General features: G+C 47.3%; 1 protein-coding gene across 3 annotated transcripts in view; it reads left to right on the forward strand.

The window, feature by feature from the left end:
- Nucleotides 1-20,241, forward strand: part of LOC121284491 (cGMP-dependent 3',5'-cyclic phosphodiesterase) — a 401,388-nt gene that overhangs the window by 306,786 nt on the left and 74,361 nt on the right. For all 3 annotated transcript variants that reach the window (XM_041200018.1, XM_041200020.1, XM_041200019.1), the window contains exons 16-19: nt 7,622-7,700; nt 9,611-9,788; nt 14,285-14,397; nt 16,659-16,736. In XM_041200018.1, coding sequence (XP_041055952.1) covers nt 7,622-7,700; nt 9,611-9,788; nt 14,285-14,397; nt 16,659-16,736 — 448 coding nt within the window. The remainder of the gene's footprint in view (nt 1-7,621; nt 7,701-9,610; nt 9,789-14,284; nt 14,398-16,658; nt 16,737-20,241) is intronic.

Raw genomic sequence — 20,241 nt, forward strand, 5'->3', positions numbered from 1 at the left:
GATGAGCACTTGGCACATCATAACATTCAAGGCTATGGGCCAAGTGCTGGTAAATGGGATTAGGTAGGTAGGTCAGGTGTTTCTCACAGTGTCAGTGCAGACTCGACGGGCCGAAGGGCCTCTTCTGCACTGCGTGATTCTGTGAAAATTCAGAGCAGCCCAATTCCTGAAGCATCGTTTCCAGCTGGGTTCAGAATTGGCGCCACACCATGTGGCAACGGAGCTCATCACAAAGGAAAAAATATCGTCAGCTTGGAAACCCCAGCCGAAGCCGGGAAGTGAAGTTAAAATCCGAGAATCCACCCAGATTGCAGGGAAGGCCCAGAACAGCCGCTCAAGTGAATCGCTGCGCAAAATGAACAAGAAAGAGGTCGGACCGCCCACCATCACAGCGGGAGCCTGCCAAAACAGGACAAGCATGGGAAGACTCTTTAAAAGAACAATTAGTGCAACACCATCTTCAAAACCCGCACAACGTTTAAAGCTCTACTTTAAACAAGGGGTTGCTATCTCATGGACAACAAACCTATATTGCCAGAGCAAGTTGGACTGATTCATGGGCCAAACCAGGTGCAAAATTGAGAAGAAACATTTTAAATTGCTGGAGTACGCCAGGCCTAAGTGAGAACTCAGATGAAGTCCAGATTAACCTGTTTTTATATTCATTCAGTGGTGTTTACCGATGAAGTAATCCTACTGCAATGCATTGATGAATCCTCAGCCAGTTTTGATGAAATATTAAAAGCCTTTGACAAATATTTTAACCTTCAAATTGTGGAGTGCACAGAGCTTAAAAAGAGGGAGAGAAAACTCCCAGTAAAGCTATGAAAGTGTAGAAGACAATACCCAAGCAAGCCACACAATGGCGGTAGACAGGCAGAGAACCGACCTGAAGTCTTAAAAATAAATCTTTTTGAAAATGCTGACACATTCCCCAAACTGCAACAAGCCGAGCCACCTGACAATGATGGAAGGGAAAGTTGTAGTGTGTTCCAAGCTACAAGGGGAAGCCATGAATAGCACCATTTTGGAACTGAAACAAGTTAATATTCCATCAGAGATAGACCTGACTAACAGTTAAACCAAAATGAAGGACAAGGACCAAGCTCTGCTGTAGGTAGAGAGAGAGAAAAGACAGAAATCAGATGGGAAAATGTTCATATCAAAGTTGAATTGATTTGAAACACAAAATTCAAGCTGAGTACATACATTTGGAAACTCATAATAAACTAAAACCTTCAGTGAACCAAACTATTCAAGCTCTGAACAAACAAGCTTCTGAGGTGGCACGAAGGTACAAGGAGGCTTTGAAAGAAACAGAAAGATCAAATTTTGAGAAGAATACAATAAGAGAAAATTATAATCACGTGCAGACTCAGTATGCAGTTCCAGCAAAGCACAAGGAGGAAGTAATAACTCTCAGTTCCATTGTTGGCAAATCAAAGAGGGAGTTGTGAAAACTCAACCAGAAGTGCAGCCAGGCACAGCAGCAGACAAGAAATGTGCTCAAAGAAGCCAGAAAGACTCTTTGAGGAATCAATACATGCCCGTGGAAAAACATGAGGAGTTAAAAGACGCTACTTCAGAAAAAGCTGCATTGGAACTATCAGTGGTGACAAAGCAATACACTGATCGATGTGAGATGGCAAGAGCTGAGCAAGAAAATAAGCAGTTGAAAGAACAGTTAATTGCCCTTCAAGATCAAATGCAAAAGGAGTACATAATCCTTCAGCAGCATGTAGAAATGAAGGATGCCTTGAACAACAGAATGGAGGAACAGGAGCAAAAAGTTGAGGAGACTCTGTTGAAATACAAGAGAACTTTAAGATAAAGCAATTGAACTTCAGAAAGAAAAGGAAAACCTGTTGAAGGACCTTCACACATTACAAAGATCCCTGTGGTCAAAGTTTGTTCCACTGGAAAAAATAACAGAGAGAAGCAAATGAATTTTCCGTCTCTCCAAAGGAACTGAAGAGCAAGTTGGCAGAGAAGATTCCGGAATATTCTATATTCCAAGAGGAAGCCAAGAGATACAAGAAAGAGGCTGCAGAGCTGAAGAAAACAGTTGAACATTTGGAAGAAAACTCAGAAGAACATTACATTTCCAAAGAGATGTACGAAGAAATGAAAATCAAGAGCCTAGAATGACAAGAGAAAGCAGTTCTCACAAAAGGGTATAAAGAATCTCAAAAACAATTAGCAGAAGTGCAATTATAGAGTGTGAGCTTGAAAGTGAGTGCAGAGGAATCAGACTCTGCCAAGGGAAAAAACTGATCAGTGCAGAGGACCAATCATCGCACATGAAAGATGAGTTTCCAACAAAAACTGAGAATTGATGAGAAAACTGGAGTGCTGCTCACAGGAAGGGGAATGTTTGAAAGAAGACTTGAAACGCTTATAAATGATAAACTTGTAGAGGCAAATTCAACAAAGATAAATCTCCACTTAAAACTTGATGAACTTCAAGCATCAGAAGTCTCTATGAAGCAGCGTGAAAAATGTCTGGAACAGGAGAAGGGATTGCTGATGAATTGGAACAGTTGGCTGAGTGCAGCATTAACAACCAAAACTGATGAAAAAAGGAAGAAGAGGCTTCATGATTGTAATGCAAATACGTTGGGTAGAGACTTGGGAGGAGCTATAGTATAAGGGTATCTGGCATTGCAAGGGTTAACATAGGACTGGGAAACAGTGCTGCCCACAGTGTGATGTAAAGAGACACATGACCTGAGACGAGTGAAAGTTGTGGACTGAGTAGAGACTTGTGTAGAATCCAGCATGGAGTTAGCTCCTAGTTTGGACTATACCCTGTATATATGTACATAGTTGTATGTTATCAAACACTTAATGTTTAACCATATAATACTAAGAAGTTCTTTATGAGTGACCTAAAACATACAACAATTTCAACATCACCTTTGTCACCTGCTGATGGTGATTCACTGTTAACAACAGACAGCTTTTCAGGCACCTTGGCAACCTCCATGGCCACCTGTTCCATGGAATAGATGTGTTTCAGCCAGTCTGGGCTATCTCTGTGGCATTCTTCGCCCTTTTTGACTGCACCGACAACACGAATTGATGTTCTCCTGATATATAGTGCACAGAGGGATACTGCTCCTCACTGTGTTTGTGCATCATCGTGCTCATTCATGTTTGTTCCGTGTGCAACCACATGAGTAGCTTACACATACAAGGTTCAGCGCAGAAAGCAGAGATATGTGCCACGTCTTGCGCGTTAGCTTCAGTGTGCAGGTGTGACCCTTCCCTTGGAGCTCTATGTGGATGAGCCAAGCTACTCACCTTGCTGGAACACAGCCGGTCATCGAACCCTTTCCCGCACTGAATCCATGAGCACTGATAGTCTCCTACTGCACTCACCACAGCCGCACTTTAAATCCAAGCCTTTCATGGTTGCTGCAGTCAGGTTACATTAGCCAGCAGGGTGGCGGACTGCTCTCCTCTTCCAAGCCTCTCCCACCAAAACGTGAAAGTCCTGATCAGAAAAGCGTGGGGCAGCTGGACCCCACCCCTGCCCGCCTCTCCTCCATCTGACATTTTATGAATAAGATTATAAGGCAAAAAAGGCTGGTGAGCCAATCAGATTGCAGTGCTCTGATTCATATTTGTGTGTTGATATACACTAATCATTTTCACCACATCCATCAACAATTGCTGCTAAGGTTTGGTAGAGAAAACGCTCTGTGCATTGGCGCCATGTATGTTATGGCTGTGACTCCACGACCAACGACAGCCTGACTGGTTTACTCCCTCTTAGTCACTGTTCTGCTGTGACAGCGTGCAGATGTGAGGAACCTGCTCAAGGGTCAACAGTGTGGGCACATCGTGATAGATGGGTGGCACAGGGCAAGCAGCTGAGGCAATCAGCATGGCACTGTTCATCATTCATCCACCCACGAAGTCTTGGCAGCTAACGACATGACTGCATAGTATCTGTACCAGGTGGTGGTGGCAAGACGATGGCTTCTCCATGGTTGTGTCTTGTGAATCCACTCCACACACTCAGTGGTTCAGTAGAGTACACTTTGATTTGGCAGCAACAATGATAATTTGATAATTACTCTGTAGGGAAAGCCCATGGTGGGCCACCCGTTTCGGCATCAGCTAACAGTTGGACAACCTTTACAGCTTTGATACTCACCTGACAATGCAATGGCATCTCCTCCAAGGCTCAGGCTCTTCACCCTTGATGAGATACCCCTCAATTAGACTTAAGACTACTTATTTCCACCTCCACAACATCGTCCAACTCCCTCCCGTCTCTGCTCACCTGCTGCTGAAACCCTCAAAACCCAACTATACCAAAGCACTCCTGGACGGTTTCTCATCTTCCACTCTCCATAGACCCTGATAGGTCAAACAAAACTCTGCTCCCAGTAATCTGACTCTAAATCAGGTCCCATTCACCCATCGCCCTAATGCTCAATGACCTGAATTGACTTCCATTACTTCACAATGCTCCTTATTTAAAATGCTAATTCCTTTTTTCAAATCCCTCCCTATCTCTGTAATCTCCTTCAGCCCTACAACCCTCCGGGATGACTCTGCGCTCCACCAGCTCTGACCTCTTGAGTTTAATCACTCCACCATTGACGGCCATGCCTTCAGCTGCCTGGGTCCCAATCTCTCGGCCTCTCCACCTCACTTTCCTCCTTTAAGATTGTTACAATAATGAGATTATTATATTTTTGGACGATAACTTTGAATTTAGGGTAAAATGAAAGGGGTCATGTGACCTGTTTTGCCACCTGCCTGGCCATAAGCCTGGGTGATTTGATTGTTAGAGATTAATGGAAGGCTTAGATTGTCTAACTGGGAAGAAGCTGTAAGATATTTACACTCGGAGACAATAGCAGCAGCCCGTTTGTTAGCAATGACCCAGACTTATGTCAAAGTGGAGAGGCTCTCCACTGTGATGAAAATGGGGGATGAGCCCAGAAATCCTAAGTCCCACACCCCCCCCACCCCGAACACTGCGCTTGTTTTTTTTCGCAGGGGCGGGGCTGGAATCTGGCTGGGGGTCGTGCATGCCTGGTTTATGGAGGCAATTGGCCATATAAGTCACCAGCTGCCTCCACTGAAGTGGGATTTTGGTAGCCGAGGAGAGTGAAACCCAGTGTGTGCAGATTAGACCAGATAAGAGCTGGTCTGAACTTGTAGATTCATTTGGATAGCCAGGTAAGGTAAGGTACCCCTTTGTGTCTGGGCCTGGGACACATTTGGGAGAGGCACGTCACCCTTTTGGAGGGGTAAGGTACCCTTTGGGAGGGATAAGGCATCCTTTGGTATTGTTAAAAGTAAACATGAATGTGCGTAAAAGGTACATAAACTAATCGGAAGTGACAAAGCTTTCAAAGAACTGCCAGCTGTCAAAGAGCTGTCAAAGGATACTAGGTGAAAACATGGAGGGGGTGAGGGTAAAGGGTGGTGGTTGGGGGCATGTGTTGGCATGAGTTGACACTAATTTGCCTTGGGGTTATAAAGGATTATGGGGCCTTTAGGGACATCAGGGGTATGAGGGGCCAAGGGGCATGGACAGAGGGCATGGGTGGCCATGGGATGGGTAGGGAGCATGGGTTGGCACAGCAGGTTTGAAGAGCCATGGGGCTGGGTGGAGGCATGAGGTGGCATAGGTTGGCAAGGATGGGTCATGCGGAGCGTGTGAGGGTGCTGAGGGGTGAGGGCTGCTTTTTTGTTTAAATTTTTAAAACTTAGTTCAACAAAATGCCGGAGCACAGAGGCAGGTCTCCCACCCGGCCCACATCTGACCCTGGCAGACTCTGCACTCGTTCCAGGGGTCAGTGGGCCTGACTTCTAAATTATCCTGCGCGCCCCAACCCCCCACCCCCCACCACCCACCCCCCCACTCCCCCCCCCCCGCCCCCCCCCCCCCCCCCCCCCCCCCCCCCCCCCCCGGAATGAAAATCAGAACTGTGGGCGGTCATTTTTAAAGGCCGGGTTCGCAGGACTGGGAATTCTTCCATCTCTGTGTACTTGACCTGAAAGTGAAAACCTAGGCCTGTGGGTCTCCAAAGTTCCAGAAAAGCATTGACATTGTCAGGTTGTAAGCAACTGTGCTTTAAACTGTCCATTTAGTTCCAAGGTGTAAGAGAGTTGGGCTCTCAAGGAAAGCTAATTAGCTATTCTACTTAGAGACAAGGCCCTGGTGATTCACCTTGCCATGGGGAAGGATACAGAGGAAGCCATCATAAAGCTTGGGTCACAGACTTTCCTAGAATATCATTTAATATCACAGGTATTGTTTGCAGTGTGCCTGGATCTGGGAAAGAGGGAGCAACTAGAGGCCAATAAAAGTCTCCATGGTTCGCTGTGCAGGAATAAGGATGGATTCTGGCACTTGCATTGAAAAGACCAAACCAGCAGGGAGTTTAAGCAAGATTGGAAAAGTTGCCAACCTTGGACTAGAGGGAAAGTCTCATTGTGAAAGACTGTTCTAAGATTGCAAGTTACCAGGCTGAGAAAAGAAAATAACAGGAATAATCCTAAGAATCACTTTGGATTGATTTTTGGAAAATTGAATGTCTATGGCCGGGATTGTCCAGCCCCATCATGGGTGGGAGCCACCATGGGCAAGGCAGCGCCCCAGCCAGAAGTCCATTGACTTGCGGCGGGACAGGAAGATCCCAGCAGCAGGCGAGTGTGGAAAATCCCGCCCTATGTAACAGACAGTGTAAAGTATACCTGTGAAGTGTGTTTAATTGGTACGGCTAAGAACAGGAAGTGGCCGGTGGTGGGGGGTGGGGTGGGGAGTGGAGTTGGGGGGTGGGGTGGCGTATTCTGTTCTATGATTTAAAGTTTAAGTTGCCTACAAAGAATGTGTTCAGTTACTAGTGTCTTAGTCATTTGTTACAGTAAACATTTTAAAATGTGGAATTTTGATGTGTTATTGTTTTAGCTATTCACTGGAAATTTGATTTTTTTTAAAAGTCATCAGTCTCTACAGAGATTCTCCTTAACAACCTATCACTTTGACCAAGCTTTTGCTCACATGTCCTAATATCTCCTTGTGTGAGTCAATGACAAATTATTTTGTTGCATACTGTTACTATGAAGCACCTTATGATGTCTTACTACATGGAGAGGTAAATGCAAGCTGGTGTTGTTGAAGTATCTCCATCAGGGACCCCTGTTAAAGAGGGAGTCTCCCCATCAGGGACCCCTGTTAAAGAGGGAGTCTCGCCATCAGGGATCCCTGTTAAAGAGGGAGTCTCTCCATCAGGGACCCCTGTTAAAGAGGGAGTCTCTCCATCAGGATCCCTGTTAAAGAGGGAATCTTACCATCAGGGACCCCTGTTAAAGGGGGAGTCTCTCCATCAGGGACCCCTGTTAAAGAGGGAGTCTTTCCCTCAGGGACCCCTGTTAAAGAGGGAGTCTCTCCATCAGGAACCCCTGTTAAAGAGGGAGTCTCTCCATCAGGGACCCCTGTTAAAGAGGGAGTCCCCTCATCAGGAACACCATTAAAGAGGGGGGGTCTCCTTCTGCTTTGTGTATTTGAGTCTGGAATTGATTATAAATGTGTTTTCTCTCTCTACTACTCCCTTTCTCTCTCATTCCCTTTCCTTCCCATTTCTGGCTTCAGCTGTTCCGTGTTTCTCTTGGAGCAGAACAATAAGGAACTGGTGGCGAAGGTGTTCGACGGGGGATTTGTGGCTGATGAGGTGAGGCTGTGTGCTCTAACTGGCGCTGGCTGAGGTGCTAACCATCCACCACCCATTCACGAGGCTGTGGGCTTGCGGGGTTGTGGGGGGGTGGTAGGGAATGATCGTCTCTGTAAAAGTGGTAAATCTAGGGCAGGCACAGGGTTATTCCCACGATAATGTGATAATTAAATGCACTGACGCAGCATGAGTCCATGGCAATGACCTCTGACCCCCAAAATTAGCTGTGTTACTGGATGAGGATCCCAGAGTTCAAATGGCAGCTTGGCGAACTGTGGTGCTCAGATCCCAAATGGACCGACTGCGTTTCAACACTGGGCACCACACCTCAGGAATAATATCCATGCAGAGGGTGAAGTGCATAGCCAGCAGAATTATTCCGAGGTTGAAAGAGTTAAATTTTGAGGGCCGGGGGCATAAACAATTGGTTGATAATCCCTTCAATGTGGAAGATTAAGCAGTGGCCTCATCAAGGGGTTTGGAATCTATTTCCTCTGATGGGGGCAACAAGAGGGGCAGAACTTTAAAACGAGAGCCAGGCCATTCAGGGGTGATGTCGGGAATCCCTCCTTCCCAGAAAGGGGAGTGGAAATCCGGAACTCTCATCCCCCCAAACAGGCTATGGATGCTGGGGTGGCAAATGGAGATTTCAAGACAGAGATCGGTCAATGTTCACTTGGTAATGGCTTCGGGGGGATGGGGTAAAGGTGGGTTGATGGAGTTGCGGTGATCGATTTGATTGGTAGAATGGGAGCGAGGGCCGAATGGCCTTCGCCTGTTCCTGACTCAGTTTCTTAATTCAATAACTCTGGTCATTTGAACAAAAATTTACCACGGCCACTGCTGGATTTGTCATAAATCCAACTGATTCACACCGAAATGATAAAGTGTGGTGCTGTCTCCCCCTCAGGCGGATTAAGGGCCGGAATTTCCCAGGCCCTCCCTCCGGTGGGATCTTCCGGTCCCGCTGAAGTCAATGGAATTTTGGGTGTCTCACTGTGTCTGCCGTGGGGGTCCCGCTATGGCAGAGTCAGATAACTCTGGCCAACGTCTACCCATCTATCCTGTCTCCCTCTATACCGTTATTATTATTTCCCTTTCTTTTCTCCTTTCTCTCTTTGTCTCTTTCTTTCCTCCCTCCTTCCTCATCGCCTTCCTTTCATTTTCGCTCCCTGCCCTCACTCGTTCACCCTCCCTCACTCCCTCTTTCTTATACTCGTTGGAGTTTAGAAGGGTGAGAGGCGATCTCATTGAAACCTACAAGATCCTGAAGGGGTTTGGTAGGTTGGGCGCTGAGAGATTGTTTCCGCTGGGCCGGGGAATCTAAAACACGGGGGCCACAGTCTCAGGATGAGGGGCCGATAATTTAGGACTGAGATGAGGAGAAGTTACTACATTCAGAGGGTTGTGAATCTCCGGAATTCTCTACCCCAGAGGGTTGTGGGCGTTCCATCGTTGAATACAGCTAGGGCTGGGATAGACTGATTTTTGGTCTCTCAGCAAATTAAGGGATATGGGGAGCGGACAGGAAAATGGAGTGGAAACCAAAGATTAGCCATGATCGTATTGAATGGCAGAGCAGGCTTGATGGGGCATGTGGTCTACTCTTGCTCCTATTTCTTGTCTATTGTGTTCTTTCCTTCCATCCCTCCCTGAACTCCCTTCCACTCTCCCTCCCTTCTTTGCACCCCTCCTTCCTTCCTCTCTCCCTCCCCAGTCACTCCCCTCCCTCCTCCCCTTCCTCTCTTCCTGACTCCTTCCACATCCCTCCCCCTCTCTCCCCAGCTCCTAACTTCCGCACCCCCACCCCCACCACCCCCCCCACCCCAACCCCCACCTCCCCCCCACCCCCCCATCCTCTCCCACCATCGGGCCAGTGTAATGAGTATTCTTTGCCTGTGTCTTCCTAGTCTGCTGAGTTCCGGATGCCAGCCGACCAGGGGATTGCAGGGCACGTGGCAACAACAGGCAAGATTCTCAACATCAAGGATGCCTACTCTCACCCACTATTCTACCGGGGGATAGATGACAGCACGGGCTTCCGGACCAGGAACATCCTGTGCTTCCCTATCATCGATGACAACAACCGTGAGTACAGAGCAAGATCCCATCATTGCTTCATCTCCCCATGCTCCCAACACACGGAGAGAGACACCTCAGCATAGGGGGACAGAGCAGTCCCTGTCACAGGAAGGGGCAAAGAATTGGAAGATTTATTTTTTAGTAGCCTTTTGTAAGCAGATAGGTGTTAATGGTAGCTGAGAAGTAATATTGTGGCTTCATTAATAGGAGCATAGCGTAAAAGAGTGAGGAAGTTATGTTAAACCTGTATAAACCAATTTAGCCTCAACTGTATTGCATCCAGTTCTGGGCCCCAACACTTTGGGAAGGATGTGAAGGCATTGGAGAGAGTGCAGAAGAGATTCACAAGAATGGTTCCAGGGATGAGGAACTTCAGTTACGTGGATAGATTGGAGAAGTCGGGACTGTTCTTCTTGGAGATGAGAAGGTGGAAAGGAAATGTGATAGAGGTGTTCAAAATCGTGAAGGGTCTGGACAGAGTAGATAAGGAGAAACTGTTCCCATTGGTGGAAGGATCGAGAACCTGAGGGCACAGATTTAAGGTAATTGTCAAAGGAAACAATGGTGACATGAGGAGAAACTTTATCTCAAAGCGAGTGGCTGGGGTCTAGAATGCATCGAATCTGTTAAACCTATGTTGAACCCGGAGGACTAGGAACAGTTCTGGTCTCCATATTATAAAAAGGTGCTGGAGAAGGTGCAAAAGAATAAAAGATTTAGAAGGACAATGATAAAACTGAGAGGTTACATCTCTCAAGAAGGACACTCGTGAGCCACAAACATGACCAATATTCATATTCGCTGCCTGTACACAAATCACCAAATAAATCAAGTTTAATTTCACAATGTGCACGTTGGTTGGGTTTAGACTCAGTAGATCACGGCCATAACGTTAACAAAAGGTTAATAGCCCCACTGCCAGAACTGAAAGTGACATCCAAACCTGCATGGATGAACAGCGGAACCCTGGGTGGCATTTTACTGGTGTCGGCCAAATAAGAGGCTGCCATTGGGACCACCATCCAACTGAGGACAAGGACCCCCCTTCTCTCAAAACTGCCAGCCCAATCAGAGGGCCAGCAGCTTGGCAATGCCGCTGGCAGAGGTGGCCACTGATGAGTCTGCATGGAGTAGAGGACGCCTCCATGTTGAGGCACCCATGAAGGGCGGGTAAGACTTTGTTTATTTACCAGGCAGGCAGGTCTTCACTGGCCACTCAATTGGTTTAATGCTGCTGAGAATATCCGGTGGCGGTGGGAGGGTGTCGGGCTCCCCTCATAACACCTTCCGCCGCCATTTTATCAGGTCTCCCACACTCCTCCCGCCCCACAGGCCCATCACCAGAGGGCTGTTACTATCCAACCCCATGAGTTCATTGGAGGAGTTTGAGTTTGACAAGGGTGTTGTTTATCACCAGTCCACTTCAATGTCTAGGCAGGAGTAATGATTAAAGAAGCCTTTGAAGACACAGAATCTGGTGTTATTGGGTGAACATCAGTTGGATTTCCAGAAGATAAAACAGTTGTGGCAAGCACAGAATGATTACAAGCTTTCCCGATAGACTAGTAACAGCAGGCATGGACTTTGGAATGAATGTGAGCATTGGCAAAACTAAAGTCAAACATATCTCAACACCACTGGGAAATATTCAGACTTTGTTAGAAGGACACCAGCTAGAACAGGTGCAAGAATTCAAGTATTTAGGGAGCAGATGGAAGATGTAACAAAGAAATAAGGATAGCAATGGGAAAGGCCATGTCTTGGAAGAAGAAATGTTGCTGATCAGAAAGCTGGATGAACAACTCAAGATTGGATTTGTTAAGAAGTAGATTTGGAGTGTGGCTTGGTACAGGTGTGAGAACCGGACCTTACGGAAAGAGAAGACCAACTTGCTGAATAACATTGAAATGTGGGATTGGAGGAGAATGGGAAGGATCAGCTGGACAGGAAAAGTAACAAATGATGAAGAGTTGAGGAGAGCAAACGAACAAAGAAATTTGAGGAATGTAATTGGGATCAGACAGAGTGACCGGGCAGGGCACATCTTAAGAGGAAGCGGACTAGTAAGAGAGGTAAGGGAGGGAAAAGAGGTAGCGGGAGGAAGAGATTATCAATGGAGAGAGAGACAGAGATAACATTTCGAGTCCATATGACTCTTCTTCAGATCTGAAGTAGAGTCATACGGACTCGAAATGTTATCTCTGTCTATCTCTCCACAGAAGCTGTCAGACCTGCTGAGTTTTTCCAGCATTTTTTTGGTTTTGTTTCAGATTTCCAGCATCCACAGTATTTTGCCTTTATTATATAAGATTATACCGATGTTGGGTGGCTTAAAAATCGAAGGGCGTTACTGGTGAATGAAAAGACTGGCACGGGCTAGAGACGTGGCAAGTGTACCATGTGCCCGGGGTGTGGAGCACACATGATGGCGATGATGAGTTAAAGTCTCACTCCAGAGACTTAAACCCATCATCGAGGCTGATATTCCCAGTGCCGATAGCAAGGGAAGTTGCTGCACTGGCAGAGGTGACATCTTTCGGATGAGATGTTCATTTGAGGCTCCAGGGCTGAGTTCAATAGGGATCAGTAATAAAAACAGAGATTGCTGGAAAAACTCAGCACCCTGGCAGTATTTGTCGAGAGGGAAACAGAGTTAATGTTTTGAGCCCATTTGCCTCTCCTTCAGATCTCCAGGCTCTGACGTTCTGTAGAAGCTCTGGGTTCCAAAGTAGGGTCGTACGGACTCGAAACATAAACTCTGTTTCTCTCCACACAGATGATGCCCAGACCTGTTGAGCTTTTCCAGGATTTCCAGTTTTCATTTCAGATTCCTGGCTTTCCTTAGTATTTTGCTTTCATTCAATTGGAATTTGTTGGGTGAGTGGATCAAGGGATAAGGAGCAAAGGCAGTTAAATGGCACGGTGATACAGATCACACGAGATCTCATTGCAAGATGCAACAGGCTGGAGAGGCTGAATGGCCTCACCCAGCTCTGAATCACCAGCTCTGCATCCCAACTCGCCCAGTTTCTAACTCGGTCAATCTGCTAATTTGAGATAAATGACCGCGAAAGCTGCCAATTCGTCAAATAAACCCAACTGGCTCAATGAGACTTTAAACTGAGGTCCCGTCTGCCCTCTTGAGTGAATGTAATAGAATTTTATCGTTTACTGCGAGGGGAACTGAATACAAAAGTAGGGAGGTTATGCTTCAGTTGTACAGGGCACTGGTTAGACCACATCTGGAGTACTGCGTACAGTATTAGTTTCCTTATTTAAGGAAGGATGTAAATGCTTTAGAAACAGTTCAGAGAGGGTTTACCAAACTAATACCTGGAATGGGCGGGTTGTTTTATGAGAAAAGGTTGGACAGGTTAGGCTTGTAACCACTGGGGTTTAGAAGAGTAAGAGGCAACTTGATTGAAACATATAAGATCCTGAGGGGACTTGACAGGGTGGATATGGAGAAGATGTTTCCTCTTGTGGGAGAATCTAGAGTTAGGGGTCACTGTTTAAAAATAAGGGGTTGCTCATTTAAGACAGAAATAAGGAGAAATTGTTTCTCTTAGAGGGTCATGAGTGTTTGGAACTCTCTTCCTCAAAATGAGATAGGGTATTCTTAAAAATATATATTTGAATATTCTTAAAGCAGTTATAGATAGATTCTTGACAAGCAAGGTGGTGAATGGTTATCGAAGATAGGTGGGAATGTGGAGTCAAGGTTACATTCAGACCAGCCATGGACTGATTGAATGGAGGAGCAGGCTCGAGGGGCCGAGTGGCCTACTCCTGCTCCTAATTTATATGTTCATATGTATGTTCATAAAAGATCCCATGGCATTATTTTGAAGAAGAGGAGGAGAGCTTTCCCCGGTGTCCCTCAGCCAACATCACTAAGCAGATTATTTGATCAATAACAGAAACAGAAATACCTGGAAAAACTCAGCAGGTCTGGCAGCATTGGCGGAGAAGAGCACAGTTGACGTTTCGAGTCCTCATGACCCTTCAACAGAACTAAGTAAGTTCTGTTTTTTACTTAGTTCTGTCGAAGGGTCACGAGGACTCGAAACATCAAATCTTTTCTGATGCTGCCGGACCTGCTGAGTTTTTCCAGGTATTTCTGTTTCTGTTTTGGATTTCCAGCATCCGCAGAGTTTTTGTTTTTATTTGATCACTATCTCAGTAGTTGTAAATATCCACTGACACCTTTTCAAAGACGAGCAGGGGAGTCCTCCCTCGTGTCTCGGTCAATATTTATTCCTCAGTCAACATCACAAAAGACAAATGATCTGGTCATTATCACATTGCTGTTTGTGGGAGCTTGCTGTGTACAAAGTGGCTGCCACATTTCCTACACTGCAACAGTTCAAAGAAGCTGAATGCTAAAGTAAACCTGCACAGGAGTGGGGTGACCCTTGAAAGGCTGCATGGCCTCTTCCCAACACTGAGTTTTTGCTGATGTTCTGATTGTAATTTCTCTCTGCTTACCCGTTTCCTCACAGAGATTGTTGGAGTGGCCGAGCTGTGTAACAAGATAAATGGACCCTGGTTCACAAAGTTTGATGAAGATCTGGCTCTGGCATTCTCCATCTACTGTGGGATCAGTATTTCCCATGTGAGTATTGGGAGTGTTGGCAACTGTGCCAGTGACCTCCAACCCTTCCCAAAATGTCATGTCATTGTCAACATTAAGCAACAGATTTAAACGTAAAGGGAGATCAGGATTCGAACGTGCCTGGGTTTTGGGCTAGGAGTGGGGAGTGTTGGGATAGAGGAGCGGGATATCGGTCTGGGGGAGTGGGATATCAGACTGGGGTAGTGGGATATTGGATTGAGGACTGGGATTTTTTTCTTTCACGAGATGTGGGTCTTTGAGAAGGTGGTGGTGAGCTGCCTTCTTGAACTGTTGCAGATCATGTGGTGTAGGTACACACAGTCTGTTAGGAAGGGAGTTCCAGGTTTTGACCCAGCCACATTGAAGGAACGGCGATATATTTCCAAGTCAGGATGGTGAGTGACTTGGAGGGGAATTTCCAAGTGGTGGTGTTCCCACGTGTCTGCTGCCCTTGTCCTTCTAGATGGTAGTGTTTGTGGGTTTGGAAGGTGTTGTCTAAGGAGCCTTGGTGAATTCCTGCAGTGCATCTTGTAGATGGTACACACTGCTGCTACTGTGTGTCGGTAGTGGAGGGAGTGAATGTTTGTGGATGGGGTGTCAATCAAGCGGCTGCTTTGTTCTGGATGGTGTTGAGCTTCTTGAGTGTTGTGGGATCTGCACTCATCCAGGCAAGTGGAGAGTATCCCATCACACTCCTGACTTGTGCCTTGTAGATGGTGGAAGGCTTTGAGGAGTCAGGAAGTAAGTCACTCTCTACAGAATTTCCAGCCTCTGACTTGCTGTTGTACCAAAAGTATTTATATGGCTAATCCAGTTCAGTTTCCGGTCAATGGTAACCCCCAGGATGTTGATAGTCGGGGATTCAGTGATGGTAATGCCATTGAATGTCAAGAGGCAATGGTTGGATTCTCTCTTGCTGGAGATGGGCGTTGTCTGACACTTGTGTGGCGTGAATATAACTTGCCACTTGTCAGCCAAAGCCTGGATATTGTCCAGGTCTTCCTGCATTTGGGCATGGACTGCTTCAGTATCTGAGGAGTTACGAATGGTGCTGAACATTATGCAATCATCAGCGAACATCCCCCCTTCTGACCTTATGATGGAAGGAAAGTCATTGATGAAGCAGCTGAAGATGGTTGGGCCGAGGACACTACCCTGAGGAACTCCTGCAGTGATGTCCTGGAGCTGAGATGATTGACCTCCAACAACTACAACCATCTTCCTTTGTGCTCGGTATGACTCCAACCAGTGGACACTTTTCTCCCTGTTATATCCCACTCCCACAGTCCGATATCCCACTCCCCCAGTCCGATATCCCACTCCCCCAGTCCGATATCCCACTCCCCCAGTCCAATATCCCACTCCCACGGTCTGATATCCCACTGCCCCAGGCAGACATCCCACTGCCCCAGATCGAAGTCCCACTGCCCCAGTCCGAAATCTCACTTTCCCAGTCCGAAATCTCACTTTCCCAGTCCAATATCCCACTGCCCCAGTCCAATATCCCACTGCCCAGTCCGACATCCCACTCTCCCTGGGCAATTGTCAAGTGTCCAGCAGCCTCCATGTGCAGGCCAAGAATGTGGAACACGTCACAATCACCTCTGGTTCACCTCCTGGAGGCTTCCACAGCAGGTAGAAGCCCCAACCCCGACTCTGGAATAAAGACAGGAAATGCTGGAAAAGCTCAGCACGACCGGCAGCACCTGTGGAGCGAGAGACAGAGTTAATGTTTCGAGTCCAGTACGACTCTTCGGAACTGGACTGCAGCCTGAATCGAACAGGGGCATCTCCAGCCCAGCACAGACTGGCAGCGGAAGACAGGAACTCCCGGGATCAGGTGAAGGAGGATGAGCTTTGTTACAGTCTGCAGCCTGTGTGCAGCCAGTCAATCCATGTCTCGATCTGCAGCCGCTTGCCTACATTTCAAAATTGGATAGGCTCTGGACAATGAGAATGAACATTGCAGGCTGTGGAGAAAAGAGCAGGGGAATGGGATTAACTCATTGGCTCTTTAAAAGAGCCATCATAAACATTATGGGCTGAATGGCCTCTTCCTATGCACTAAGGTTCTAAGATTGTACATTTGCACACAGACATTGGAAGGGTTGGATTTAGGAGTGGTGTAAGAGACTATAACAACCTCCAAGATTAGCAGAGTGCAGAATAAATGAGGCGATAAGTTGTGAATATTTAGTTGCATTTCTTTGGAATTAGCAATGGTGACGTTGATTATCTGACATTTCTTTCCCTCTACCCAGTCACTGTTGTACAAAAAGGTTCATGAAGCACAGTACAGGAGCCACCTGGCGAATGAGATGATGATGTACCACATGAAGGTGAGCAAACCGATGTGGATTTTACTCTCGTTTTATCTTTCGAGCAATAATCCAGGTTGGTAGTCCCAGTGCAATACTGAGGGAGTGCTACACTATCAGAGGGTCAGTACTGAGGGAGTGCTGCACTGTCAGAGTGTCAGTACTGAGGGAGTGCTGCACTGTCAGAGTGTCAGTACTGAGGGAGTGCTACACTATCAGAGGGTCAATACTGAGGGAGTGCTGCACTGTCATGGAGTCAGTACTGAGGGAGTGCTGCATTATCAGAGGGTCAGTACTGAGGGAGTGCTGCATCTCATAGGAACAGTACTGAGGGAGTTCTGCACTCTCATAGGAACAGTACTGAGGGAGCGCTGCACTGTCAGAGGGTCAGTACTGAGGGAGCACTGCACTGTCAGAGGGTCAGTACTGAGGGAGCGCTGCACTGTCAGAGGGTCAGTACTGAGGGAGTGCTACACTGTCAGAGGGGCAGCACTGGGGGAGTGCTGCAATGTCAAGAGGGTCAGTACTGACGGAGTGCTGCACTCTCATAGGAACAGTACTGAGGGAGTGCTGCACTCTCATAGGAACAGTACTGAGGGAGTGCTGCACTGTCAGAGGGTCAGTACTGAGGGAGCGCTGCACTGTCAGAGGGTCAGTACTGAGGGAGTGCTGCATTGGCAGAGGGTCAGTACTGAGGGAGTGCTGCACTGTCAGAGGGTCAGTACTGACGGAGTGCTGCACTCTCATAGGAACAGTACTGAGGGAGTGCTGCACTGTCAGAGGGTCAGTACTGAGGGAGCGCTGCAGTTTGTAGGTGCAATGTTTCAGTTGAATAGCTAGACTAAGGCTCTGGCCGCCCCCTCAGATGTATGTAAAGGATCCCATAGTCACTGCTTTGAAGAAAGCTGCGGAGTTATCCCCAGTCTCCTGGTCAATATTTATCTCTCCAAATTCTTCACCACACTAAATAGTCCAATTCTTTGGGACACAGGTTAAAATGAATCAAGGGAATTCAGAGCAAGCAGTAAATTGAGGTGAGTCTCTTCATCAGGTTTATGAGAAAATGCACGTGATCAGATGGTCTAAAACACAAAATTTGCATTTAGGTAGCGCCTCTTGCATGATAAATCATCCCAAGTCCGTTCACAGGAGTGTAACCTTTTGCCCCTGTCTGAGCTGTTCTGCTACTGAAGCCCTCACCCAGGCCTTCTTTGTCTCTAGACTCGACTATTCCAACGCTCTCCTGGTCTCCCACATTCTACCCTCTGTAAACTCAAGGTCACACAGAACTCTGCTGCGCGTGTCTTAACTTGCAGCAAGTCCCCTGTTCCCCTGTCACCCCTGCGCTCGCTGACCTACATTGACTCCCAGTCAAGCAACGTCTTGATTTTAAAATTCTCATCCATGTTTTAAACCCCTCCATGGCCTCGCGCCCACCCCCCCCCCTCCCTATCTATGGAATCTCCTCCAGCCCCACAACCCTCCGAGATCTCTGTGCTCCTCTAACTCTGGCCTCTTGTGCGTCCCTAATTTAAATCCCCCCACCATTCCAGGCCAGGCCCTTAACTGTCTGGGCCCCAAGCTCTGGAATTCCCTCCCTAAACCTCTCCACCTGTCTACCTCCCTCTCCTCCTTTAAGACACTCCATAGAACCTAGATCTCTCTCTAAGCTTTCAGTCACCTGACCTAATATCTCCTTATGTGGTTCAGTGTCATACTTTGTATTAATACACTCCTGTGAGGTGCCTTGGGACTTTTTATTATGTTAAAGGCGCTTTACAAATATATGTTATTGTAGTAATCAAACAAAATTTGCCACCGAACTGCCAAAGAAGATATTAGGACAGGTGACCAAAAGCTTGGTCAGAGAGAGGTAGAGAGAGACAGAGAGGGTCTGGGAGAGGGAGTGGGCGAGAGCCAGAGACAGAGCTAGAGCCAGAGACCAAAACAGAGACAGAAACAAGGACAGAGATAGAGACAGAGACCGAGACAGACACAGAGACAGACACAGAGACAGAACTAGAGCCAGAGACCGAAACAGAGACAGAAACAGGGACAGAGACGGAGACAGACACAGAGACAGACACAGAGACAGAACTAGAGCCAGAGACCGAAACAGAGACAGAAACAGAGACAGACGCAGAGACAGACACAGAGACAGACACAGAGACAGGGACAGAGACAGGGACAGAGATTGAGACAGAGACCAAGATATATATCAGGAGGGAATACCAGGGTTTGGGATCAGATAGGATTAGGGACAAGATACATTTATCGAGGGAGTACAGAGGTGTAAGGCCCAGGCAACTGCAAGCACTGCTGCCAATGGAGAACAAACCATACCTTTCACAAACTCAGCACCTCCCAAAGCGCTTCAAGCTAGTTGAGTACGTTTTTTTTTAAAGTGCAGCCGCTGTGTTTTTTTATTCATTCACTGGATGTGGGCTTCGCTGACTGGGCCCAGCATTTATTGCCCCTCCATAATTGCCCCTTGAGAAGGTGGTGGTGAGCTGCCTTCTTGAACCGCTGCAGTCCATGTGGTGTAGGTACACCCACAGTGCTGTTATAGAGGGAGTTCCAGGATTTTGACCCAGCAACGGTGAAGAATAATGTAGGAAAAGTTATAATGTTACAATTTATGCACAGCAAGATCCCATAAACAGCAATGAGATAAGTGACCAGACATTGAGTTTTTCTTTTGAATGTTGTAGATATTGGGTCCAGGACACCGGGTCCCCTGTTTGAACACGGGATCTTTTTCTGTGTAATTGAGAAACGAGAAAGGGCCTCAGTTTAATGTCACGTTAAAACACTGCACCTCTGACAGTGCAGCACTCCCTCGGTACTGTGCAGCGAAAGAAGCTGCTGGTATGTGAGAGGGCAGAATTGGAGGGGTGTAGATATTTCAGAGGGTTACAGGGCAGGAGCAGATTACAAGGCGGAATCGTCCCACATTTGCACTAAGTGCGGTAGCAGCCGGGCTAAACAGTGACAACGGGTTTCCACACCGGATCGTCCCAAACCCGCCGCACTAATTATGCATTCCCAGGAAAGAGGCCGTTTCCATGGTGGGTGAGCTCTCATTCGCCTGCCGCACCGTCACCTCACCGCTTCCTCACCCCAGGCACCACATTTTTAAAAGTCCAGCCGCGCTCAGCGCTTCCAGCCCAGGGCTGCAGCAAGGAAGACATGGCCCCGAAAAGCAAGAGAACTTCAGCCCTCGAGCACCTTTTGGACTCCATGGAGGCCCTGCTGTGATGTCCTCTACCCCCGCTCAATTACCAGCTACATTACCACCCCGGCTTGGTAGGGGGTGGCAGTGGGGGTCAGTGCCAACGCTGCACAGAAGAGGTTGGCCATCCAGTGCAGAAAGAGGATGAATGATCTCAGCCATGCCCCCAGGGTAAGGCAACCATCTCATCGCTCTAAACCCACACACTCACAAACCCATCACACATTCACTGGCATCTCACTCACTGCCAGCTCAAGGGACATCACCACTCACTCTCTCACACACACCCTCACA

The sequence above is a fragment of the Carcharodon carcharias genome, chromosome 11 (genome assembly GCF_017639515.1).
Source record: "Carcharodon carcharias isolate sCarCar2 chromosome 11, sCarCar2.pri, whole genome shotgun sequence".
In the NCBI taxonomy this organism is placed as follows: domain Eukaryota; kingdom Metazoa; phylum Chordata; class Chondrichthyes; order Lamniformes; family Lamnidae; genus Carcharodon; species Carcharodon carcharias.